At 34.2% G+C, this 27,611-nt stretch overlaps 1 protein-coding gene across 5 annotated transcripts in view; it reads right to left on the bottom strand.

The window, feature by feature from the left end:
* Positions 1 to 5,431: 5,431 nt before the first annotated feature.
* Positions 5,432 to 27,611, bottom strand: part of LOC129002752 (protein chiffon-like) — a 42,633-nt gene continuing 20,453 nt past the window's right edge. For 4 of the 5 annotated variants that reach the window (XM_054430784.1, XM_054430786.1, XM_054430787.1 and 1 more), the window contains 5 exons: positions 27,384 to 27,497; positions 25,236 to 25,450; positions 19,248 to 19,451; positions 14,202 to 14,361; positions 5,432 to 11,893 (listed from right to left, as the gene is read on the bottom strand). In XM_054430784.1, coding sequence (XP_054286759.1) covers positions 9,056 to 11,893; positions 14,202 to 14,361; positions 19,248 to 19,451; positions 25,236 to 25,450; positions 27,384 to 27,497 — 3,531 coding nt within the window. In that variant the 3' untranslated portion in view covers positions 5,432 to 9,055. Of the gene's footprint in view, positions 11,894 to 14,201; positions 14,362 to 19,247; positions 19,452 to 22,547; positions 22,609 to 25,235; positions 25,451 to 27,383; positions 27,498 to 27,611 lie in introns of those variants that run through there. The other variant, XM_054430789.1, reaches the window with a different exon arrangement.

Genomic DNA, 27,611 nt, shown 5'->3' with positions numbered 1-27,611 from the left:
GAAATCTGATCCAATCAGAGTTTTTTTTATTAAATCTAGACAGGATACAATAAGGATCTAGACAGTTAAAGTTAAAGTTAAGTGTACAAGTTAAAGTAGTTTAAATGTATCTGATTTAAAACGTTTATAATGTCCACCTACAAGAATTGTGATTTTTAAAGATGTTATACAAATATAGTTTTGTTCGCTCAGTTTATTCAAGGGGCACATGTGCATTATTGGAACTAACGACTCTAGACAATTAAATTGAAGCTATGCTGTAGGTTGTGAGTAAAGGTAGGTGTTAGAAAATGTCCCTTTAAAGTTGTTTCATAAAGTTAGTTATTCATAAGTTGTTTTGTAAAGTTGGTACATTTAAACAAGTCACATGTTAAAATGCATATCTTTATTTTGATAATATTAGTATTCTTGTAAACATGAGTTTTAATTTAATTAAGAAAATAAAAAGCTTGTGTTACTTTAAAAGTGGTTTTAATATTTATTTGAGCTATTTAGGGTATGTAGACCATAAAACCACCGGTACCCTTTTGGTACCCTTGGGCAATAGCCGCCATCTTGGAAAATGGTGGAAAACGTAATTTACAGTGTAAGCTTTTACTTAAAACTATCTTATGAAAATACCATGCTACCTACAGCAGTGCAAACGCTTCTAAAATACCGGTACTTACGGTGAAATTCCATACAAGAAAATATCATATTTTAAATATATGTTGTGTGCTTTAAGGCCAGTATTTCGTTTTAAAGTTAGATAAAAATATTAAGGTTAATAATTAAGAAAAAAATATGTTCTACACTATAAAGTTGTAGACATTGAAATTTTGCATCCAATACACCTATCTTAGTTGGATCGAGGATAACGTCACAACAAAGCGTAAAAAAACACTTTTATTATTTTTTTCTGTCATAAAGAGGGTTATCTAATAAATGAAAATACTTTATACTAGGTGAATCCGGTCGAAATCGACGGTTACTCTTGCGGTTTTACGTAAATTCAGATAACTGTGATGGAAAGAGTGAAGTTATTAAAATCGATAAGCCAACGGCTTTCATTTACGCTAATTAATTCAAATCTTAGGATGTTTAAGCTAGTTATGGGACCCCCAAAAAAGAGTAATTTTAATTATTAAAAAAAGTCTAATTAAAGCCCCGTATCTTTAGTGATATATATGTTATGTTTTATGTATTGATAAGAAAACAGTCGGTGACGTACTGGCTTTCTTGGAACATAATATTGATTATTGTATTTATTTGTAAAAATCATCAATCTATAAAAAAAATATTTTTTTGTAATAGTTGTAATCTGTAATTTTTGAATTTTGAATTCATTAGGACGAGTATACCTTTTTTTTATTTTATTTTTTTTATTTTTTTTTAAAAGAGGTTGGCGGCCTCTTTTAACCTTGCATTTGCCCGTCCACATAGACTAAGCGCCCGTGCGTGGATCGTTTGCAGCAAAGCAAGGAGTGAGCCGGTACAGTACAAAGGTGAACTGTACTGATAAAATGTTATCGGCAGTGACCAGGATCCGAACCCACGACATCGCTGCCTTGGGCCCGAAGTCCGCGACGCTACCGACTGAGCCACCGACTCACTAACATTATTACCTGTTGCGTTAGTACCTGTTGCTCGAATTCGAGCAATTGCGAAGCATTACAGGCGACTCAAAGATTATGGAAATACTCACAATCTACACAACAGTTAGATATAATCAAAATCTTTTGTAAATATCTTATCTTTTTTCAAAAAGCTGATCTTGTTTTTTTAGTGTTTTCGACAAATTTTTCCCTCTCATAGCCGCATTAGGTTGTCTATGATAATGATTATAAATGAAAAAAAAACATTATTTCTATTTCTTCTACTTGGTTGTGTTCTATGAATTTTTCTATGTTTCCATTGTTTGCAGATCGGTTATTTCAATGATTGCTCAAGAAATGTATAACAGTGTTAATTCAGTTTTATTTTTAGCCTATATCAAATTGTCCAGGATTTCTCACCCTGTTCCATTCTAATAATTACACCAACCCAAGTTTCTTCTACAGATGCAATATGCCAAAGAATATCACCTACGTACAATCTTCAAAGAAGCGGTAAAAAAGGCAGAAACCAACCCATACAATAGATATAAGTTAACTCCAAAAGAAATAATTTTAAGAGCTACTGTGATATTAGGATTTTCCACAGATTTGGTAATAGAACATTATATTGCAAAACATGACACGATGCAGAAGAAAATCCATTTTAAAATGAGAAAAACCCATTGCAAATACTGTACTTTATTTTGACAAATTCAATAAATCACAATTTAAATATTAACAGCTGTTTCATTAAAAAGTAGTGTAGAATTATGCATATGGTCGTAATGTAAACAAATCTGAAGAGGCAACTTTAAAGGCTTCTGGGGCAGAGCCCCGAGGGAATTTACCTCGTTCCTCTTTTGATGGCTCATCTACAGACCAAGACCTTTCTTTAGCGACCCCTACCAAGTTTCTACGCCCAGCCGTTCTCTCAAATTAGCTGTTACAAAACCCCCGTTTTCCTATAAGACTAACATGAAATGGCAATTCAAAGGCCACTGGGGCAAAGCCCCAAGGGAATTCACGATGTTTCTCTTTTGATGGCTCATCTACAGACCAAGACTTTTCTTTAGACAACTCTACCGAGTTTCTACGCCCAGCCGTTCTCTCAAAATAGCTGTGAAAAACAACAACAAAGAAAAACAGTTTCAAATTAATATATAGATATTACAAAATTACGTGTGTATGGAGGTACAACCAAACAAAACCTTTGTGAAATTTTAATTAGTCAAAAAAGAGCTATAAGAACCATGTTAAATCTCGAGTTTGATGAATCCGTAAAGGAGCATTTTATTAACCAAAATATATTAACCATCTTTAGTTTGTTTATCCTGGAGTGTATTATGTATGTCAGAAAATATCAAGCTAATTTTACAACACATGAAGATATACATAACTACAATACCAGAAATAAAAAAAAAATAATCTTACTGTTTCACAATTCTGAGCTACCGTATTTAAAAAGAAACCATCCTATGCCGGTTCTGTATTTTTTTAACATATTCCAAAATAAATATTGAATTTAAAAAATCAAAACAAGTTCAAAAGTGAACTCAAAATGTTTTTAATCAGAAATGCATTTTACTCTTTTGAAGAGTTGTACGATTTAACTTACGTCGATGCTGATGCTACATAACTGTCAATTTCATAACTGAACAATATTGAATGCAATGTACTGAGTTAGATTAAGGAACTGTGACGCTATTTTATTGTACCGGTACTGCCTTACATGAAACAAATAAAGTTTTGAATTTTAATTGAATTTTAATGTTAAATGATTTCTAAACCATTACTACCTTATCATTAGAATGGAAAGAATTTATGTGTGTACTTAGGTAATAAGTCTTCTCAATTAAAGGACTACAATAACTTCAGGAGGACTTCAAAAACCTAATAGAATCTACTTCATAGGAATACTTAAATAGGTACCTATTCTTCTAGAGGTACTTGCCAAAAAGTTTAGTTAATTGTCTCAAAACACCCCGAAATCAAAATGTCAGGTCCCTTTGTAAACTTTCAATGTCAACTACCTACTACTAGTGTTAGTTTGCTGCTACTCACCATGTTGCTGTCTGATGGACTCTGACCCGTGCCATCCAGGGTCTAGGTTCCCCAGGGACTCAGGGGCAATGTGGGACTCCTGGTTTCTGCTATCTACTAATTACACTTAACAGATAATATTACAGCTGATCCAAACCAACCTTCTCCATGCCCCAAGGGATCACAAGTGATAAATGCTGAACAGACATCAGGTCTGTTGTGATACTGGCATTTCATTATAGCTTTTTTTTGCCAATGCCTTAAAAGTATGTATGTTAGATATAAGTGTTCTCCACAAAATATGAACATTTCCAATGGTAAAATATGCCCGCCGCAGCAAACCTGCAGACTATATTCCATTTACCTGGATGGATTTCTACTAAAACATTCCCTTAAAATTGTTTGATTTATTTCCCATTTAAAATAACATTGATTTTAAATGAGCACTTAGGTTTGCTGCTACATAGAAGGTATTGAGGTGTGTTTTTTATTAAAATGTTGATAGCTTAGTATGAAATAAACGAAATTTCCAAATTTGATTAAAATATATCCATAAATAAGCAAACAACAACCGTTTATTTTTTCTCCATACAAATAACATGGGAATTTTAAATTTGCAATAGAAAATTATCTAATTTTCGATGAAATTTAATGAAAACGTATAAACCTACATTCATCCAAAAGAGTTAGCGAACCAGCATGAATCTAGCAAAAATGAATAAATAGGTTGGATAGGGATTTTCATGAAATTTTGTAGAAATATGTAAACCTAAGTTTATTTGAGTTTACACGAACCAGCATAATCAGATTGTGGGAACAGGGGTTTATGGGGGTTTTATAGGGTAAAAATGGGGTTTTTACCATTTTTTATTCTAAAAAACGATAAAATTTCACAATTTCTTTCCAAACTATTATTTTTGTAGAGCAACACTTTGAGGTCGAATTTTTTTCCCATTTTACACCGAGTATAGTTTGTCATTTGAGCAGTCGGGGAAAATGACAACCGGCAACTTATAATCGCCATTCGACTGCAAAATTAAACTTTTTTGATTTTGTTGTGTTGGTTGTTATTTTTGAGCAGTCGGGAAAATGGTGGGCGGCGACCAATACTCGCCACTCGACCGCAAAGGGTAAAAAAAAATAGTTTTGTATATTGAAGCATTGTTGTAAGCCTAAGGGTTACAGAGATAACTCTAAAAATTGTAAATTTAAAATTCTTATTCTTATGGAGAAAATATAAACGGTTGTAGTTTGCTTGCTATTAATATATTTTAATCAAATTTGTAAATTTTGTTTATTTCATACTAAGCTATCAACATTTCAATAAAAAAATGTCTGCAATAAACCTTCAAAAACATTATGCCATGCAATAGCATAGCAACGCTGGTGGCGCTGCCTACGGATTGACAGGCAAAGCTCTCTCAAAACGCTTAATGCTTTTTACCATGCGGTTGGCATTCTGGGTTATAGTAGTACGTTTTCTGTGGTCAGGAGACAGGTTCCGTCATGCATAAGTGTTAGCAATGAGAGATAAGTTGTGTGTTCAGGGCAGATAGGAAGAGTTTGATATAAACTGGGCACATTTTCAACAGTCGGTACTGACTTAAACAGCATGTTGGGTTAATAGCTATATCTGTAGGTACCGTAACGAATATATGTATGTGATAAAAACATTGTTTTTATCCTTTCAAAACCAATGACAACACAGAAAACATTTTTTTTAACACAACACCAAAAGGAATTAAGTAACAAAAATATAATTCCGTAGAAATAATTTTTATTTACAATATCTTAACTAAAAGAATGCACAAGACAGACTCTTTGGTTGTAAAAAATTTGCTATTCTATATATACTCTACTGTACAATATTATCTATACATTACTCTTTCAAATACTCTATGTCGCATCTATTATAGACACCATTTTATGATAAATGCTACTGTATAAAATGTATGTACAAATAAAAATATTCCCATAAAACGTGCTGACAAGCCATGGATACTTTGTAACCTAAGATCCTGTAAATCGCAAAAATGTCCATAGCAAAATTTGAATTAAAATAAAATTTCATAATGCAACAAGTTGTAAAAATTAATCAAAATCTTCTTTATAAAGAGGGATAAATCGTAAACAATGCATGTGCGCCCTGTGAACATATATTAATACTGCACTTTGTGTGTAGATGGTTGAAAAAACATGAGGGATTTTATACACCTCAAACTTATAACTTTGGCACGGTAATGTAGTTTTAATATTAAAGATCGAAATACTGTACCCAATTCAATTTTTGTGTAGGTAGTTTCCGTGTGCTTGATTTTATAGCAATGCATTATTAAGAAGTAACAGAGTGAATTTGATAAGGATTATACTAAATACAAAATCATAAGGATGGCACGGCTACATATAAGAGTTACTTCATCAAACTGTATTTGATAATCTAACAATGAATTAAAATAAATAATACTTCAGTCATTTCTTAAACTAAATATATATTGTGGTAGTAATTTATTTACATTAGTTGTCTTAAGTTAAACAAAACCTTTAAAAAAACTTATAGGCTAACTACATTCTGGTATAATTCATTTCAGTTGCTAAAAAGTTTGAATTAATCTATGCAATTTTTAAATAATGATAAATGAATTGAAAATATATTTGAGGTAGAGCGTCAGTTAAGAAAAACTTGCTCACTAGGAATTTTTAGTGGTTGATAAAGGCAGACTAAAATTTTGTATACAGTGAAAATGTGTTTTTGTAGCATCTATCAAGTGTCAGTGACATTTTTTAACATGTTATTTCCAAAGTTATAAGGGGAGTGAGCTGGGACTGGTGGTGGAGTCCAGGACTTTGGTCCTAAAGGTCCCAGGTTCAAATTACGACAATCACCAATGGATTTGTAATAGGTCATAAAGCCACAATCTCTAGGCCTAACTAGAACGAAAAAAACCTCAGGCTAGAGCCTAGTTAAAAGTCATTACGTGCATAAAAAACTCAATTGCAATCAATTTATCAAAAAACCAACAAAAATTTACTATTTAATTTTTCCGAATGTCCAATTAATCAAAATTGTTTAGCACATCTTTTACTATCAAGAGATACAATCCGATTATTCAAATTATCCCCTTATTCCGAGAATTTTCTAAAGAAAAACTCAACGATCTTTCATTACTTCTTACTTCACACACTTTTGCTGTATAAAACATCACTGGAAATATTATAATCGTTTTAAATTTTATCACAAAAGTGATGCCAAACACCTTTTTTAACTAGGCTAGAACATTTTTTGGAAATATGGCTTTTAGTTTAAACAAATAAAGTTGTGCAAAACCTATCAGGAGATGATAAAAAAGGTCTTTGAAGCAGTAGGTGCCAAAACAGAATGTTTCCCAGCTTTCAAGTAAAAGTGGAATTACTTTTTTTGATTTTCATGAACACAAACATTTTTTTTAACCAACGCACAAACATACACGGGTTAACTAGAAAGTAACAGAAAGGTTTAACCAGTAGAAACTTATTTACGTAGACAGTAGAAGACTAATTTAAATACTATAGCAATATTGCAAAATTGAAATTAAATTCTTAGTGACTTAACATAATTTGTTCACTTGTATCGACATGAAAACACTTAATTACACATTAATTACAATACAATACATATTAACAATAGAGCAATTCAATTTTCTATAGGAACTTTTTAATATTCTACAATCACAAGGCTTATTTTTTAGTCCTGATAATATTTAAAGCCAATTGTTACTAGAAAAGTAAATTCAATTGTGGTATACATCAAAGGCAAATATGATAACTTGATTAGCTTGAAATTAAGGATGGATAGGTCCCAAAATTTCAAGGAAAAAATATTCCCGATTTTCAGGACGGGATTACATTTGATTCGGGAATTTTTCAGGATGGGATTTGATCCAATCTTCGGCAATTTTGCCGCAACGTGAGTGACGATAACGCCGCTATCGCGAGAGATCTTCACAAAAGCTCCGCGAACGCAGTAGCCGAAGTGACCACGAGTCATTTCGGCGATCGCGCCGTGACCGCGGAGTCAATTTGCAATTGCGCCATGACCGCAGAGTCATACCAACGATCACGCTGTGACCATGGAGTCATTTCGACCACTGTCCCATGACCCCGAGTCATTTCGACCATCGTGCTCTGACTGCCGGTCATTTCTAAGATCACACCATGATTGCGAGTTATTTTGAACATTGCGCCGTGACCGCGAGTCATTTTGACGCCGTGACTACAGAGTCATACCGGTGTTAAACATAAGTTTCTATCCTTGTAATTGTTTACCTGTTATTTTATTTTTTTTTTTTTTATAGATCACTGCCACAAAAGGTAAAATTTGATTTTGTTTGTCATTTTTAACTGCAATACTCAAGACTTTTAAAACAAACCCTTGTTATGCACAGGAAAAAATCCTGTCCCGCCCCGAAAATCTGGAAGGAAATTAAAATTCCGTGCCAAACTAAAAATTCAATCCCGTCCATCCCTACTTCAAATGTACTAATCTTTTCTAAAGATATTAAAATGCTGCAATATATCAAGACATGTTAAACTTCTTTGCTTCAATTGGTCGGTCTTTTATCGTTCTTATTAATATTATCCAATGCAATACTAATAAAAACTAGTGAACATGAATTTCCTATAATTTTATGAGTTGGAAACACACAGTTGGAAACATTGGAAACAAACATTTGTAAAGTAAAACTTCTATCCACCAGGGAAATGGTTTATGGAGAAAAAAGTGTAATGGCATTATACATTTATTATTTTTTTAAAGCGATTTAATCATTTCCTGTAAAGGATATAACAGGATAAATTGGCGGACACATGTTAATTTAACTTTTTTATAATTTTTAGCTTATCATGTAGTTATTTAACCATACAGCACCTTTTTTATAGTACACTCAGTTATTGTCTCATTACTGCTAAATCATAAATTTTTCATAGGTTTTCCATTAGATTGAAGAATTATCTACAGTATCCATTTTTTAATCTACAAAAATTAGAAACTTTGAAGATTGTTTAGTCCTTTATTTCAAATTTAAGGAATTAGTGCTCAACAGAATGGCAAATCAACTTGCTTAATGTTAGGTCAAATACTATAAACTTGTTCCTTTTTACAAGTATTTCATTTTAAATGTTTCCAAGACATACGTCAAAATATATAACAAAATCGACAATTCAATTTGTATGCAAGGAGCAGATTAGATTCTGAAATAATCAGATTACCTTTTTCCAACTATACTTTTGTAACTTTTCTCAAATAAATAAAATGTTTTTGTTATGCTGAAGAAATAAAATATACAGCTAAAAATAAATTTTGTAAAAAAATAAATTTTTGGCTAGTTTGATATGACAGCTTTGTTTTATTTTGATTTTCTTATATTACTTTTATTTAATATCTACACTTATTTACAATTCAGATCTCATCTACACCTTCTTAACGATTCTCTACCCAAAATTTTAGCTTGCCTTGAGGACCCTCTTCTAGAGGAGGAGTTAGGACTAGAATCTGAACTTCTTAAATGTCTTGAAAATGACTCAACACAGTTATCTGTCATTTTCTTAACTCTAACACAACAGGACTGTACATCAAAACTCTTGGTTGAAGATGAGTCAATGCTGGGTGTCCTAGAAATACTACTACACGGTTTTGAATCCAATTTCACATCACTTTCTTCATTCGTCTGATCCCTAGTCACACTAAGTTCACAAGGTTCTTTCTTCACATCGTCCTCAGTCTCGTCAGCAACGTCACTCTGGCTATCTTTTGAAGGTTCTACCTCGGAAAATTTGCCTCTTGCTTTGCAGTTTCTTCTCAACACTACTGTGCTCAACTCTTCACCTTTCTTGGGAAATTTCTTCTTAGCTGGCCATCCTGTCATATTTCGCTTTTTTCGTTTTCTCTTCTTGCAGACTCTTCCATCTTCTCCTAAAAAGCTATAATCACAACAAGCGGAGGAGCCCCCGCAGTCAGAACTGTTACAAGATTCAGCTATTAACACTCTTAATGCATCCACAGCGTGAGGATTTAAATGTTCGTAGTCAGCACGCTCCATGCTGGAACATCCTCTGTAAGTGTCAATGAGATTGAGTACATCAACAATTGGGCCTTCTGATAAATTGGTTTCGGGCACGACCTCGTCAAAAACTTCAGGATCAACTGGTAAGCAGGTAGTAACATCAGGAAACTCTTCAGGTTTGTCACGCTTAGAAACAGACTTGTTTTTCCCCTTTCCTTTTTTTGGACTGTCTTTAGTAGGGGATGAATCAACTTCTTTCTTTATGGAATAAATTAAATGAGATAAAATATCTTCCTCGTTCTCCATGCACATTTCACTAAACAAGTTATCAATGTCTTCTTCGGCCTTTTTAATTTCTTCTTCGATTTTCTTTTGCTGAGTGGAATAATCAGGCTTTGTGTCTATTCTTATCTCTGGTATTAGAACTGTTTGTCCCGATGACATTTGTGTATCCGAGGGAGCGACAGACGGTGGTTCAATGATTGTACTGCATCTTGACTCTTCGTCTTGGACTATCATCTCACAAGGTGGAAGGGAAATTTCACTCACGGGATCAGATCTTTTCTCAGGGGAGTCTCGTGGTCTTCGCCTCTTCAGGCTTGACATGATTGCCAGTGTCGAAGCGTGACACCTTGGTGACTTTCTCGGTTTATCGTCTATTATGAGCTGTTGTAACTTAGCTTCTTTTTTCTTTTTCCTTTTTCCGACCTTTTCTTTAAGAGCATCTACCTTAAACTGCCTTAGAACTGAACTCGGATACTCGTAGGGTAGAAGAATTTTAGGATACTGACTATATCTAGGGTAGTAAATTTCATTACACTCATCTTGTCTTTTGAACACCTGATACCATGATTCATGGGTGGGAACACTTTCGAAAGAGAATTCTAAATCTTCATAACTGTGTTTAGGACCTATATTTTCTTGAGATTTTCCTGTACTAACTGTGCTCTCCGGACCAAAATTACTCTCATCTAGTTTGACCTTTAAAGAACTACCAGGCTTTGTTTCGCTTGTTGGCTCTGTTTTAATACTGATTGGAGTAGATGGGAATAATGCACTCTGAAGCCTCAATCTGGAGCTTGAAGACTCTAGTTTGTAGTAATCAATATTATCTTGAATGATACTTTCATCAGCGTTCTTCCTTTTTCTTCTTGAGGAAGTTGAACTACTTGTAATGCTACAACTACCTATGGAACTCTCATCTAAAACTTCTCGTTTTATTTTTGTAACAATCCTATCTTGTTCGTCTGGTTCCATCTTAAGGGAGACTTCATCATCGTCTTCCTCAGAGGAAACGGTAGAAACTGAACTTTCTCTTCTCGAAGGTTCTCCAAACATAAAACTTTCAGCTTCATCACTCAACAATGTTAGTTCAGTTTTCCTAACTTTCTTAAATCTGACAACAACAGGTTCTTTTTCTTCAGATTTTACTTCACTTTTAACGGGCTCTGCACAGTTCTGTATGACACACCCCTCGTTTCCGTTTGCTTTACTCATTTCAAGCTCTCTTTGGCTCTGAGATATATAATACCCTGTAGAACGTAGTTTTGAGTTTAACACTTCCACTTTGTAGTAAGTTCTGTTATCTTCTATTAACTTTTCTTCAACTGACAGCCTTTTCCTTTGAATCTTTTTCCTTTTATCATTATGATTCAAACTGGCCAGTTCTTGAGGGATTTTCTTTTTAAACTTCTTTTTGGAATTCACCTTTTTTAACTTCATGTTTTCATTATTCTTTGTCTTCTTTTCACTAATATCTTCCTCTTCAGAAGATTCTTGTTGTGATCCTTTACCAACATCATTGTTAAGCATGGGTGATGACTTTGAATGGCTTGTGTCATTTTCTTCTTTAGCTTTGCTTTTCTTCTCACTAGCTTCCTCGGGGGGTAACGATGGTGATTTCATACTCTTTACTGATGTTGGACTTTTCAATGCTTCTGCGACCGGATATTCCCTGTTGGGCCTTAGTCTCGAGTTGTTGAGAGCGTCCTCTGCTGTAGTTCCTAAGAGACTCGTTGGAAGCCAGATTTGTTTCCTAGATCGCAAGTGATGAGTGCTGTCACTTCCTGTAGGAGACAACTGTGAGTATTCTGTATTCGTGGCTGGACAAGACGCAGAGATTGTTCTGGTACGTCGAGAGATCCCCTCCAACTCCAGTCCAAGCTCTCTCCCCAACACACTGTCACTTTTAACAGCAGATCTTGTTAGATGATTATGGTTCACAATGCCATTGCAATGCACCTGTAACAAAAACAAAGATGTCTTATGTCTTTAAAAAGTTTTAGGGGAGCTAGTAAAAACATTTCATGAACAAAATATCAAAATTGGTTTTCTTGTGAACCATACCCTAACTGTGGTTTTGATCTACTTGGAAATGCATTGTTTGCAAGTTTTTCAATATTTGTCGCAATACAGGATGCCCAAAAATGTCCTTCATAATTATCATGCAAGTCCCTGCGTACTTCACACATGTTAACAAAAAATTTAATCAAACTGTCTGACTTGCAGCAGTTCAACTCTTGGTGATGAAAAGTGTCCACACACAATTATGTGGAGACGATTGTCGATTATGTAGCTATAACTGCCATATCAAATAGTTAATACACAATAAGCTTATTACAAATAGGAGTCAGTTAAGGTTGGGTTTAAGAATGTGGAATTTTCTATTTAATCCTTTTGTTTAGATCTTGATCACCTCTGGCAATAAAGGAAATGTCATGATTTACTCTCGTTGACCATTGAGATCGTAGAAGTCTTTTGGATCACGGCTATATTGTAACTGTGCCAACATTCCCATGAAATTAGTGATTTCTTAAACAATCCTTCATTGTGACTGTCTCTACAGATTCATATATATACTTTGCAGTCACAGCTTTGTAGCAATATACAAACATTTAAGTGATAATGCAAACTACGCAGATTTCTTCCACAATCGCAATGGTATTAGAATTTTCCTAACATAAAAAATCCCTTTGTTGAATCTTGCCTGAGTGTGGAAATAAAATCTTTAGAATCTCAGGTATGGAATACTTATCGTCAACAAATTAAATATGTTTGGATTTACATGTTTAGTAGCAGACAAATGGAACGTAATGCACTAAGAGCAAATCCAAGTTTGTTACACTTGTCTTAACATAAAAATAACCAAATAAATCTGATTTACATTTTCAGCCAAATAGTTGAGAGAAAATAAAAATTAGTGGTATTTTAAGCCAGGAGTAGTTAAAATTTAGTAGGGATGGACGAGATTGGATTTTTAGTTCGAGACGAGACGAGACGAGATTTTTTATTTCTCATAAAATTTCGAGACGAGATCGAGACGGGATTTCCCTTCTCATGCACGTTCAAAATTTTTACCTGATTTTGTAACATTGTTAGATACCGGTAACTGTTTAAATACAAAAATAATGATAATAGGCAAGAATATTTACAATCTTTTATTAAAAAACATCAGCATAACATTTTTTATTAATCACGCCTAACTTATTAAAAATGCCTACGATTAGGAAACATAGTGATATCAGTTAGGATAGAGTTCAACTTACCCTAAAATAAAATAAATCATAAAATAAAAGCAATATTAATTTTTATAAAATAGTTACTTGTTTTGACTCTTTATAGTAACAAAACATTCCTCACACTGCTTACACTTAACAAAACTTCTCAAATGTTATTAAAGTAATATTATTAAAATAATTAAAGTAATATTTACATTTAAAGAATTAATTAAATAAGAACGCCTTCGCAAAGGGAACGCAACTACAACACGCTCCTGTATTGCGGGTAATGCATTGACTTTCTGCAGGCGTTTTAAATTTTTTTTTTTTTTTTTTTTTTTTTTTTTATTCTCGTCTCGATAAAAATCTCGGCCAAAAAGAAATCTCGTCTCGTGTAACGAGATTTAAAATTTCCCGAAAATTTCCCGAAATTTCGAGACTTGACCATCCCTAAAATTTAGCTAGGCCTACTTATTAAAAATTACCGCAACGTTGAGATGAGTAAAATTTGAACTTGAAGAAATTAAAGACATGCAATAGGGTTAACAAAATAATTTTTTTAAGTTTCAACAAAATTACAGATAAAACGTGTGATAATGAATAAATTTAATTATGAAAAGCAAATAAACATAATCAGTGCAAATTTCAATTGTAAAATTGGGCAAATGAAAGTCGGAAATTTTGTAAGATTATGTAATTACACAAAATCTAGATTTCAGATTTATGAGGGACCCAACTGAATTATTGGAGACTTTTCAAGAGATTGAGGATATTCGGGAGTTGTAGACAGCCTGGGGGAAGGATTTCATTGTCTATGTGAAGCCAGTCATAGTTTAAGTGTATTGCTAGCATATTGCTAAGCCAGTCATAGCTTAAGTGTATTGCTAGCATATTGCTAAGCATAACCTTAGGTGCGAGTGCGACAGGTCAATCCCCACCATAACCCAAATACCTAAGGAATTTAAACTGCTTGCCTAAGTGTTTGTGATTCTTCCACACAAAACGTAGGTAGCGTAGACAGTAAAGAAATGTATCAAATGATGTAAACAAACCTCAAGAGGCTTCTTGGTGTAAGAGTCATCCAACGAACGTGTGGTGGCTCGGGTGCGAGGCAACAGCTGTCCGTTGGATTGGGAAAGGCTGCTGTTCCGAGAACCCATCACCTTCTCAACGGAGCCCCCGCGTAAACACCTGCGACCCCCTATACTGGCACTGCAACACACTGTCCATTACTCAGCTGGACAATTAGCGCTCTGGCGACATGTCAATCTACAGAACTTTGTTTTTACCCAAGTGGGAATACTCAGGTACCTGTTATTTCTATAGCCGATTACTCGGATAAAAAATTAGCATCAGCCCACATTTCAAACAGTTTGATAAATTTTTTATATATCTGAGGGAAAAAATCAAAACTAAATGTCAGCGATTCCGACACTCAACTTCACAAAACCTTTGATAGAATCTCAATACTTTGTGAATTGATTGTGTAGATTTTATATTTATTCCAGGATTCTCTGTAGTTGCAACAAAATCAATAGGCCTAAATACCGTGATTTTCATTGATCGTCAAATCCAGAAATCTCATATTCAAATCAAAACAGTTGAGTCCTGAAAAGGCAAGAACAGTATTGTTACCAACTCAATATACAACTTAGAAGCAACTCAATATACAACTTAGAAGCAACTCAATATACAACTTAGAAGTTAGAATCTACTTTCCAAATCTATACTGGCTATTATTTACTATATGACTGATCAATAATAGTTATTCAAATGTTTCAAGATTGTTAACACCAGAACTGTAGTGTCATGACCATCACCTGCAACCGCAGTGATATCATGACACTTTCCCACAATCCCAGGAACATCGTAATCATTTCTTTCAATCATGGTGGCATCAAGATCATTTCCTGTGATAGCAATTTTCTAAATCGGAAGACTTAGAGGGAACCACCTCTAACTTCATTAATGACCATGATACTCCGACATAGACAACTAGCAATTGTTCAAATATTGAAATTACCAGTACTATACAACATTTCACAATTCACAAATCAATCTCTGGGCATCAAGATTTACATTAAAAGTGTGAACATTTTGTATGGCCTAATAATATATTTTATTTTTATGATTGTCTGATTTAACTTTTTATACTTGGTTTAACGGATATTATATTCAATAAAATATTTTTTACAGTTCCATCAACATGGGTCTTTGTCGGAGCTATAGAATATAGGGGCTGGCTCACGTCCTTGATGTAGCACTTGCCGACATGATCCCGCTCCCCTACCTCCTGTGACGTCACCGGGCGGTCAGTCGGGCCTGCTTCCATATCGCGGCCAGCGAAAATCTCTCTCTTTTACACGCTCCCCCCCTACCGTTATACAAACATATTTCTCATATGAAACTTATTTCGTTTTATTCTGCATTAACTGTAGAATCCAAATATCCAAACAGTTTTTAGTTTTCAACAAGTAAATTGGTTTTATAACAAACGTAGAGAAACTACAATAATAAAACTTGAAAAAGTCACTAAGCTAGGAAATATTTTTATTTTCGAGTTAGGCACAAACTCTCAGCGAGAAAACTACAATCAATCAGTTCTTCCACAGTAATTACTATACAATTCTTAAATACTCCTAACAGTTCATAAATCGTTCTACTTATCTTACCTAGACAAACATAATGATTAGAACATGAAATTAAAATATATCTTTTAACACCTCTGTAAAATATTTAAATGATTAGATACTTGTATACTTATAGCTGTTAAATTACTACTAAATTAAACATTTTCCAGGCCTAACAACGCCGTCTGACAAGTGGAAGGAAGCTACTTATCCATATGTTTGGAAGGAAATTCCACATTCTTCATGGTGTCTCCCTTGATAAACAAATTAATGTTTTCAAACGTTTTGAAAACATTTTAAAACACAAATTCCCAGTGTATGTTCACAATCTATTAGGCTCTTTTCAAAACTAAGAACAATCATCCGAATACGGCATTTGAACAGAACAATCAAAGAAGAAAGAAGATAGAAGAAAAAGTGATCAGAAGATAAGTAAGTGGCTAAAATCAGTGAAAAATGATACAACTATTATAATAAAAATACTATCGCATTAAAACGCTCTTTTACTTATTTTTTACGAATAAACACTTTGTTCTACAGACAATATAAAATTACGTAAACCGTTACACATTCCTAAAAGATACCCAAACAAGTAAATTAGAAGATATGACAAGGAGTACCTGAATATCAAACAAGGTAAATAAAATTCTAAGCCTTAAGTCTACACAAGTTTTAAAATACAGTTTTTGCACTAATTACTTGTTTCACTAATACAAACTGTGCAATTGTTTTATCACAATCATAACTTTTTTTAAATATACTGTTATAAACATCACGACGCAGAAATGTGCGGAACGATGGAATGTGATCACCAAGTTTATGAAGCCTTACTTCCTGATAAGCAATAAACGACCCGTTGGTTTTATCGAGAATTTACAGACTAATTAATTATTGAAGTAGAACTATTATTGAATATTTTTCTCGCTCAAAGTTTGTTCCTATCCCACAATTTTTTTTTAAATCCCCGCATATTTGACTTTTTGAAGTTCACAAGTTTGTAATTCTTATAATTTCCCCCTTTAAAAAACATATTATTGATCATAACTAAAATATTTTTGTACATCGTATTTGGTAGGGAGTTAATGCAGATTACAACGATACAAGTTTCATAAGGACAATTGAATTGTGTAAATTAAGGGAAATGACCTATTTGAATAAGTGTCGCGCGCTAGGTGCACCTGTTGAGGCAGCTAGCGTCCGGTGGTGGCGTCACAGCCACACGGCAGTGGGACCACTTTGCTAGTCGATGTGAGCCAGCCCCTTTATTCTATTGCCCCGGGTCTTTGTAGTCCTATAGAAGCAAACTACTGTTGATATTGTTACAAATAGTCTATGATAGCACAAGCAGTAATCAACCATTCTTGCAATTTTTTTTTCAGTAAACCACTATAATATGCCCTTATCCAGAAAGTAGATTACCGTACGTTTTTGTCTGTATCCGCTAGGGCGGGGCTAGTGCGACCATATTGGTGTTAGTTTGTTATGCAGCTCAGTCGGCATCTAGCCGTGCTAGTAATACGTTTCTGCTTTACTCCATTGAGTTACTTTGACAGTTTAAAACGTCTGTGTTAATTAAAAATATCGCGAACTGTGAAGTGCGTGCAGTTATAAGGTTTTTGACTGCAAAAAACTGTAAACAGATAGAAATCTATCGGCAACTTTGTGAAGTTTATGAGGAAAACATTATTACTGAAGGTGGAATTCGTCAGTGGGCATCAAATTTAAAAATAGCCGAACTAACGTTCACGATGAAGAGGGAAGTAGAAGACCAAGCATTGTGACTGCCGAAATTGTCGAAAAAGTCAATGCCGATATCCGTACAACTCAAAAGTTCACAATAACAGAACTCTCTATGGGTTTTCCACAAATTTTGCGAAGTTTGTTGCAGGAGACAGCAAGATGGTTGCGCTAGCCCCGCCCCTAGCGGACACAGACTAAATGTAATCTACTTTCTGGATAGCCCTCGAACATATGTCAGCATGAATGCAAAATATATGCTTCTTATCGGACATTTTTTCTTACATATGTTGAATGCACAATATCAATATTTTTGTTCAAATTTATCATTGATTTTTACTACAATTTTTGCAAAAGTTTTACTGTAGCCTATGTATGTATAAAAAACCTTCACCTTTTTCTCTTTACTATTTTAAATTTTGTAATTAAGTACCCATTAACTTAATTAACCCGTTAATTTCAATTATCTATGGTTTACATCTGAACTCTCCTCTTCTTGCCTCAAATAATCAAAGATAAATGTTATAGGCTACTACATTATGATCTTCTCATAGCACAACATCAATAGGTTTAAAGTAGTCTAAGTAAAACATTTATATATGAAATATTTTAATCTACTTAAATATCAGAAATGAAAAGTGCAAATCTGTTTCTTTTCTATCTTTTAATAAAGAAATAATACACAGTACATAGTTTGTATCATCAAGTCTTGAAACATTTTAAACATAAATTGTTTGCAAAATATAAGATATCCTTAGGCTATCTATTTTACAGATTTTTCATTCACTTTTACACAAGGTGACTCTACCTTTAGGTAAGTATTTACAACATGCATGATTACTGCATTTACAAAAACTGATTCAACAAAAACTATCTACTTGGTTGGTTAAAAGACAAAATAAATTCAAACAATATCACTGCTGCGCTAGGCACACATACACTGAGCATGTAAGTAAAGCATCTGTAACAGATAAAGTAAAGGGCTTATTTTGGTAAACTACTGTAAGCGAGGTTATCTATTATCAAACTGACAGTAAAACTATTTAATTTATATTTTTTAATCTTGGAATGTGATTTTTACCAATACCCCTTTTACCCTTTTCACCAATATATGATTTTAAGGAAATGTTGTTTGATAAGTTGAGATAGTTGTTGGTAAGGGAGTTCACGTAGCGAGGCTATCAAGTTTGCACACACTGAATGCCTTTGAGAATCATTACACAAGGATAAAATACCAGTGTTGTTATATTTAAGACAAGGAGATTTTTTTATACAATTTAGTAAATTACTAGAGAAAATAAGTTTATTATAGTGACTTAGAGAACACAAGAGAATGTTACATGACATAACAATTATTAACCTGTACCAGGACAAAACGTTTAGCCTATTTTATGGAACCTTGTGCAGCTATAAGCCCTAGACCTCTTTAATTTCTTGGATAAGCTTGCTAAGCTCCGTCCCTTTCCTAAATTATACTTCACATTAAATGGAAATCCTTTTCCCTTGAAATTAATTGCAAAGGCAAAGCATTTAAAAGTAGAATTTCACCCAAACACAAAACGTTGCATGCTCCATAGTCATTCATAAACAATACTATTACACAAAATACTAAAAGATAACCAAATTCTTGTATGCAACTTTTTATGAAAACCTTTCAACTAACAGTCATAAAAAACCAGCACCACACTTTATTTGGCAACAAACAAGAAAATAAAAGGATTTCTAACTTACCACATCTGCGAGGTAAGGAAGGAGTCAATTGTCTTGCACTTGATGAGATTGTCGAGCTCGGCATAGTTCTCTGTGTCATTAACAAACTTGAGATGTCGAGGAGTCAATACGTGAGTCTTGATGTCTGGGTATTCGACACAGCACATCTCGCAAAAGCCATGGGCCAAACGCTCCGTTCCATCCTTGGTCGCTTTCCGAGTCATTCTGGGCAAGAGAACGGTAATATGAAAAAATTTGTAAGGGGAAAAATTTACAATGCCCAACTCACCCTTAACGCACTTCTTGAAGTGTGAAAATGTGTAAAAAGTGATGTGATAGAATGATGTTCTAGAGAATAATAAAACAATTGACCAGATAAAAAAACTAATATAACCATAGTTTCTCCTGAACCTCAATATACACCACAATAAACAACCAAACTACTGAAACTAACAAAGAGAAGCTGCTAGAAAGAAATCACAAAACAAAAACCACAAGAATCACACGCAATTACCTACAATATCCTGTTTCTGCTGCAATGTCATGATTATGATACCAAAGTATTGCGCCATTTGTGTCTCTTCGGTACCGTACAACATTTAGCGGAATAAACACACTGATTAAAAAATAAAACTGTACTTAACTAACGCAACATGCTGTAAAAGTTGTAAAATGAGTGAAACAATTCTAAACCAACCAAACTTGCTGTATATTTAAAAATCGGTTGTATATTAGTAAAGGCATGTTGTAATGGGTATATGCGGATTCGTGACTGCATTAAGGTAGGTTAGATTAGGTAAGGTTTAGGTTATACGTAACGGTTGTTAAAGGTTGTCAACAATTTTTCCGCAACCGGGGGTGACAAAAACAATGCTCCCGTGATGGCAGATTTTCAAAATTTGGCCACAATCGCTGATGATTTTTTGGCCAAGGGGAGGGGCGCAACCTGCGCTCCCTGGCTGGATCCGCCACTGAAACCAGATGTCATTTGAGCCCCTGAAATCCATAGAGGTACAAGTCACGCTTAGCTAATTTTAAAAACTAAAGTGTTTAGTATATATCTTCCCATAAATCATAAAATTAATTTAAAGTTTAAGGGTGTAGCATAGAGCTCAAGGGCCTAGATTTTAAATTAATTAATTTAAAGTTTGTTAATATTCATTACTGTATTATTTAATAATGTATACAACTTTTTATTTTCAGATTAGAGGACATTTTTTAAGGAGTGGTTCTGTAGGGATTAAAAGATTTTAGATATCTTACCATAAATCATACAATTAATTAAAGATTTATAAGTATTCATAAATGTATTATTTAATAGTGTATACAGCTTTTTATTTCAGATTTTTTGTATGGGGTGGTCCTGTAGTGGTAAAAATTACATTTACCACTCTGTCTTGACAACATTTTCTTGCAAATGCTTAGGTGAATTAGTAAAATATGTATAAATTGATACAAATTTTAACTTTTATTGACTTAAAACATAATTAAGTTACTGTAGGCCTTAAACTTATTAGGCCCGGTTTCCCCAACTCATTTAAACTTAGTTTTAAGTTAAACAGCGATTTAAACTTAGTTTAACTTTGATTTGTGTTTCCCCAAATTTAATCTAGATATTAATCTAAGTTCAAACTAAACCACCTCTCGACTTGGTTTAACTACTGGGGATAAAATAAACTGAGTTCAAATTAGTAAGTTACAACAGCAACATAACCTCAAATCAAAACAAAATGTAGGTGTTAAAACAATAATAATTGAAGCAACTACAAATTCATTTGGATGAAAATAGGCTTGGTTTAGGGTTAGCTCAGAGAGGGCCTACTAAATAAGGGACAGAATTGACCATTTCAATAAACGGAATGAATCAGGAATTTTTAACAACAACTTATAATAACTTGATAACATAACCTTAAACAGTGATGTTATTCTAGCTGCATTCACACTTTGATCGTCTGCTCTACTGAGTTGTAGCGTAGCGTAGCGAGCGTTGTAAGAAACACTAGCCCAAAGCCCACCGAAGATTCCTTACAAATAAACATTCAGGATTGCCAACCCCTCGAATTGCCGTTTATCTTAAACGAAGCCAGTAAAATGTTGGAGAAACCGAACACTCATTTTAAACGGAGTTTAAAAATAAACTAGTTTATTATAAACGTAGTTTACACCATTTTGGGGAAACCGGGCCTTAATCTTTGTCCTTCTCATTATCTTCTAAGCCTGATACGGGACTAAGCTCCTCTGTTGCAGACTGTGTATCAACAATGTTGTTGTAGAACGCATGTTTGACGGGGGTATGTAGGGCTAAAAATCTAACATATCTTGTTTTTTTTTTTCTCTGTACTGCCAGAGACTAGCATACAAAGGCTGAAGTGAAATCGTCTTAAAATTTCCTGTAGGCCTATTTCACATTTTCTTTTTACTGATGACAATTTCACAAAATTCCATTTCTTAATTTAGGCATTCTTTATGTAGAATTTTAAGGGGGTTACTCTCACATACCGCAGCCATTGAATCTTGAAATCGTTCTCTTAAATCTCACTGACTGAAGTAAGGTTGTTTGCAGCAATAGTCTTAAAAGTCTGAATTGAACCACTATGGTTACCTAGGATACCAGCTGATTGTTTGGGAGCAAAACAAAAATTCCCTCTGATACCTCTGATGATTGCAATTGACTTATACCACTTTGCCCACAAATGTAACCAGCCACAAATAGAACCAGAATATAGTTATCCATTGGTACCAATTACTTGAGTTAACAAAACAAAATGACTTATACCACTATGGACACAAGGGCTCATTTGTCATTGGGCTATTAATGAACAATGCTATTACCAAAATGGTTGACTTTTTAGAAACAAGACCAAGGTTTGGTACATTCCCTTACAAAAATATTAAAAATGCAGATGAAATATATTGAAAGGAGCAAAATGCCAAAACATTAAATGGATAACATAAAATGCAGGACAACAATTTATCTAACATTTTGCCCTTCCCATAAAATAACTTAAATATACAGAATGTTTCCAAATTGTCTGGACATATTTTGTGGACTTGTTCCTTGGGCTAAACCAATCATGAAATGCCATATAAGTTATGTTTGTCTTAGCCCAAGGAACAAGTCCACAAAATATGTCCAGACAATTTGGAAACACCCTGTATAATGTATGACGATGCTTAAGAATGGGATTAGAGTGGGAAAAGGTTCAAGAACATACATGCCTAGACATTTATAAAAACAGGAAATGCAAAGCAACTAGTAACAAACAATAGACGACAGATTTACAACAATCAGTCTTGGTAGAATAGAATAGAAAGACATACCACAGCAAGTTATTGTGAAGCCATGCCTGGCATTAAGCCAAGCAGAAAGAGTAAAAAGCAGACCTGAAAGCAACAAACAGTTGAAATATACTAGCTCATTGAAACATTACACCAGGGGTAAGTCCTCTAGTACTTCTCTAGGCCAAATATTAGCACAAACAGGAAGCCTAACTAATTAGTTTCACCCCTTTCTTAAGGTGAATGACAATTACTTTAAGGTTTGATATTGGCTACAAATCCATGCAGAAAATAAAATGAGATTTTACTGTTGCAGATCATCAGACTATAAATGGGTTATTATGTAGTAATTAGTAAACAAGTCGTTAACCAGTAATTTTAGATAATAAGGTGAATCCTATTCCTGAGTCAGGAAAAATATATTTACCTACGACCGTTTATTAAAGTAGCCGTTTCAGTACAGTTATTAGAATTGAAAAGTATCTCATACAGCATTGTTTACTTTCATAACAGCATAGTTTTACTCATAACAACACGGGTAACGGACCAATGAGGTTCAAGGATTGAGAGAGGAGAAGTAAAATTGTAATGATTCAAAATTCAACTAATCAGCTGTTCAGGCCAATTTAATTGTTGATTGGTGCAATTAGTGTTTGCTACAATGTTTCGTTGCATCACTGTCACTGGCAATGAGAGGTTATAAACTAAAACATAACCTCTTTTAGAAGTTATGAGTAGAGATTTTTAGTAATTAAAACAATGTCGTAGGTAAAGTAGTGTACGCAACTCGCGTAAATAATGTTAACGACACTCGTAGAAGTTTTTAAGGCACTCGCCAAGGCTCGTACCTTAAATTTTCGTGTCGTTAACACTATCTTTACGCAATCGTTGCGTAAACTACTATTTAGACATTTTGCTGGCAATTTTCAATCCTCTCAGGCTGGCTGCCGGAACAGCAGTCAACGATATAGTCATATTGTCATTTTACATAGCCAGTTATAAATAAATATCACCGTTTTCTCATTCAAAGGTTTATCAAATTACCTATAGGAAAAGTTGATGAATAGCACATAAACAGCAAAACTTAAATCAGCAAGCAGATGATGGGAAAGTTTGTATAATGGCTCATGAGTAACCTGGTCTAGAAAATAGCAATAACAATGTATTTTTGTTGATATTTTTCCCCATTGTATCCAGAGCATTTACAAAAAACAATACCAATCGGGACCACTTAGTAAAAAATTCGGAAGCTGTACAAGTGAGGGACCTATGGCACCAATAACAGAATCAGTTACAATCATTATTAAAAATTACACTGTCAATTGCATGCTGAAAAACAATAAATTATTTTTATTCTGATTCATAAAACCAATCACAAATACAAGGGGCTGTTCGTTAAGACAGAGAAGAGTCAAGATCCTTAAAAGCTAAGATATTGATTATCTTCTCAAGGAAAAGAAACTGTATGTTTAGTTAGGACAAGAATTAGCTGACTGGGACATGTAGAAGTAACGCTTCACGGGTCAACCAAACCAGTAAGCCCAGCAATACATGAGCCCGCAGAATCGCCACCCGCCGGAGCCGGCAACAGTTGAAATACACAAGAAGGCATGGGGAAGGACACACTGCACCGAACACGAAATTTCGGTGCACGAAACCGGCGGACCTGCTCCTGCCACTCTTCCACAAATAATTGATGTCATATAAGGCTATAAGTCATGAAGTTATATTACCATTGACATAAAAAATATGTTACTGCCAGCATCTCTTGTGGATGGATAGGTACTCATGTTAGTACCTTGTCCCTGTATTTTAACTCTTATCTTGAACAAAAGCTCGTTGAATATAGTCAGACTTACAGAAATAATTAAAAACTGATTTTGGTCATTCCTGAGCTGAAGAAATAAAGTATGAAATGCTTCATGAAGCTGCCTTTGTTCTAGAATTGGGTGTGTTTGTTCCATGTGTGTTGCAAAATGAAGAGTGTTGATATTCACTAAAAATTGGAGTAAATCATACCGTGCTCATGCAAATCACTGACAAGCACAGAGATAAGAATAACTTCCCTCTCAAACCTCCTATTTAAAGAAAACATGTCAATTTATTTTTTTGTTCTCTCTGTCACTGACAACATTTTGAAATTGTAGGGATCTCAAACTTGAATGAATTTTATAGACCAACACTGTTATAAAAGCTGCCATAAATAGCTCTAGTTTTTATGATTTAGAGTTGCTCTGTAACTAAGCTGTCTGAATGTTGAGATAACATAGAACAAAAACAATAATGACATCAAATGGAAGATTCTAAAACTCTAATTGATTCCATACATAGCACTAGGTCTATAATTTAGAATCTCTCTACAATTTAGATGCTTAGACGATACTTTTGGAACTTTCTACAGCTTGAATCAATTCCATAGATAAATACCTGATTAAAAGCGGCTACACATCGCTCTAAGTGTATGATTCAGAATTTGACTATTGATACCTAGACGCTAAGAGAACATACCACAGACAAAATAGCCACAGATCCATTGGCTCTTAAATAATCAAACATTTGTTCAATTTAGTTAGGCCTAGGCTACACTTAATATGTATGGAAGGCTCAATTTCACACATAATTATTGTATTCATAAAGTTTTTGATAGTGCAACCTAATAACCAACACAACTTTATAATGTTTTACACACGACTTAGTTTTTTGAGACCGGCAATGCACAACTGGACTCACCTCTGGGAGCCATCCAAAGGACGAATGAAGGGACTTTCGCCCTGCGCGCTGTCTAGATCAATGTTCGGCCAATGTCGTAGTTCCTTGAACTCCGGTCGTCGGCCAGGGCCCGTCTCTAGCTTCAGGTAATGTCCTCTCAGTACCTTGAGTCCTGGTGCAGTGCTATGGCTACTGTGTGATACCTTAGCGCTGATCTTCTCAAGGCGATGCCAAATCTGGGAATCACACATCATTAAAACCCCGTTTGCTAAGCAATATTAAATAATACTAATAAAATGTTAGGGTAGATCCTTGATTAACCCTCCTGGTGTCGGTCATTTTTTGTGTGGTGTCACGATGATTTTTGGGCATTTTGCAGTAATATTTATTAAAAAATGTAACAAATCTACTTTGTAAAATAACTATACCTTGTTATATATTTTTGTGCAGCTAAATATATCCGCATTATGATTCAGCACAAATAATTAGGTTTTTATAACTATTTTATCATAAAAATAGTACTTCAAAGGATAAAAAATACAAAATAAAAATATGAAAAATGTTTGTGCCCCTATTTCTATGAGTAATTGTAACTAAATGAAAAATCTGAAATAGCCAATTATTTCTAAATATTATAGCGAAAAAGAAAATATGAACTTTAGTATGGTTAAGTTAATATTTAGGACAGCCAAGAGTCATTAATATGATCGAGGAATAGTAGCAAAATCCCTCACTAGGCCTATTACAATGACTTTACTGCCATTACACATAACCTTCAAATATATTACTGCAAGTTGCAAACACATCAAACCAACAAGTTAGTCATCACTGATTATTTTGTACATCTAAATATGTAGTCTAAACAGATAAAAATCAGTTTTCAATAAAGAAAATATAGTAACAAACAACTTGAAAACAACAACAACACGCAACACGGCAACCAAAACATTGTCTTTGTCTCAAAACATCTGGAAACAGACAAACAAAAGTAAGGTTGTGAAACAGACACCAGAAGAAAGCCAGTTTTCTGCTGTTTACAATGATATCAATCCAGTCCAAATGGGACTGAAATTGACTGAGTTAAAAGACAATATGTAACCGTCTGCACTACCATCGATGCATCGACACTTGACACCCCAGAGCGTGTCATTACCATCGATGCATCGGTGTTAGACACTGGGAGGGTTAAATGTCAGTCTTAATTAATTAATCACCTTGAAGTTTTGCCAATTAATTTTTAAGCACTTTCACTGTGCACTATACTACAATCTCCATTGTGAACATAAGCTGATACAGTAGGAGCCTGCTAATCTAGCGTACGTTAATTACGTACGTTTATTTTTTAATGCTGTTTTAAGCTATATTAGAGTGTTAGATATTGGTTGCAATAAAATAAAATTTGAAGCATATTTTATATTGATTATTTTTTGTTTGATTCCTTTTGCATTGCATATGACTACTAAAATAAGAGAAACACAATAAAACAAATAATAATGGAATAATGGCCCACTGGCTAAGGTTTTGACGCTCTATTTTTGTTAGTAGGCTATAACGATGCTTGTTTTCAGAATATGTTCAGAAATCCATAATTTTCGATAATCTAGCACCACCAAAGATTTAACAGCAAATTTAGATAGCGTTTGACACTTGACAGGCATTGATTTTCTCGGGATGGCATTTGTTCCAATTGTTAAGAGATTTTGCTATTTCATGGGTGACAATGATGACATCTCCATGTGACAACTGCAAACGTTGCATATATGAATGTAGCAGGTGGTGTAATGTTGCTACAATTGTGTGAGTTGTTTACCATGGTTCCGCAAAACCAGGAGACGATAATGTCACAGTGATTGTAGGAGATGTTCACTATAGGGAAGCGATCGAAGGAGCTGTTCACAATGATGCCGTGACCGCAAGACATATAATGGAACCTCCGTGAATATGTGACAGTATATAAGTTAAAAGAGAACAATATTGAATGGCCTTTCTAGACACAAAATATGAAAACAAAAAAAATGTAATTTTACTGTCCATAAACATGATTCTGTAGCTAGGATTGTTTACGATAAACCCACTGATCAAGAATGTATCAAGAACATCTCTTACATCTAAAATAGTTAATTTAAAAAAAAATTCTAAATGTAGGATATATAAGATAGCTCATAGTACCTCCTGGACAGAGTAGATTGGAATGTTCCAGTTGCGAGCGTTGTCTAACGGGTCGATTTTCACAGACTGAGGCTGTAGGCGAACCCTCTCTAGCATAGCCTCAGCACGCGATCTCTGTAAAAACTCACCATTGAAACACTACAAGCAACTTAGAAGTATCACTTAACAAAGTCCTAACACAAAGACTCCCCAAGTCAGATCGGACGCGTTGCAGAAAGTCAACAGTCC

This window comes from Macrosteles quadrilineatus, unplaced genomic scaffold, assembly GCF_028750875.1.
Source record: "Macrosteles quadrilineatus isolate MER2022 unplaced genomic scaffold, UCM_ALF_1.0 Scaffold_9__3_contigs__length_116548681, whole genome shotgun sequence".
NCBI lineage: Eukaryota > Metazoa > Arthropoda > Insecta > Hemiptera > Cicadellidae > Macrosteles > Macrosteles quadrilineatus.
The sequence above is the reverse complement of the archived record's forward strand: the minus strand, read 5'-3'. Positions and strand labels throughout refer to the sequence as shown.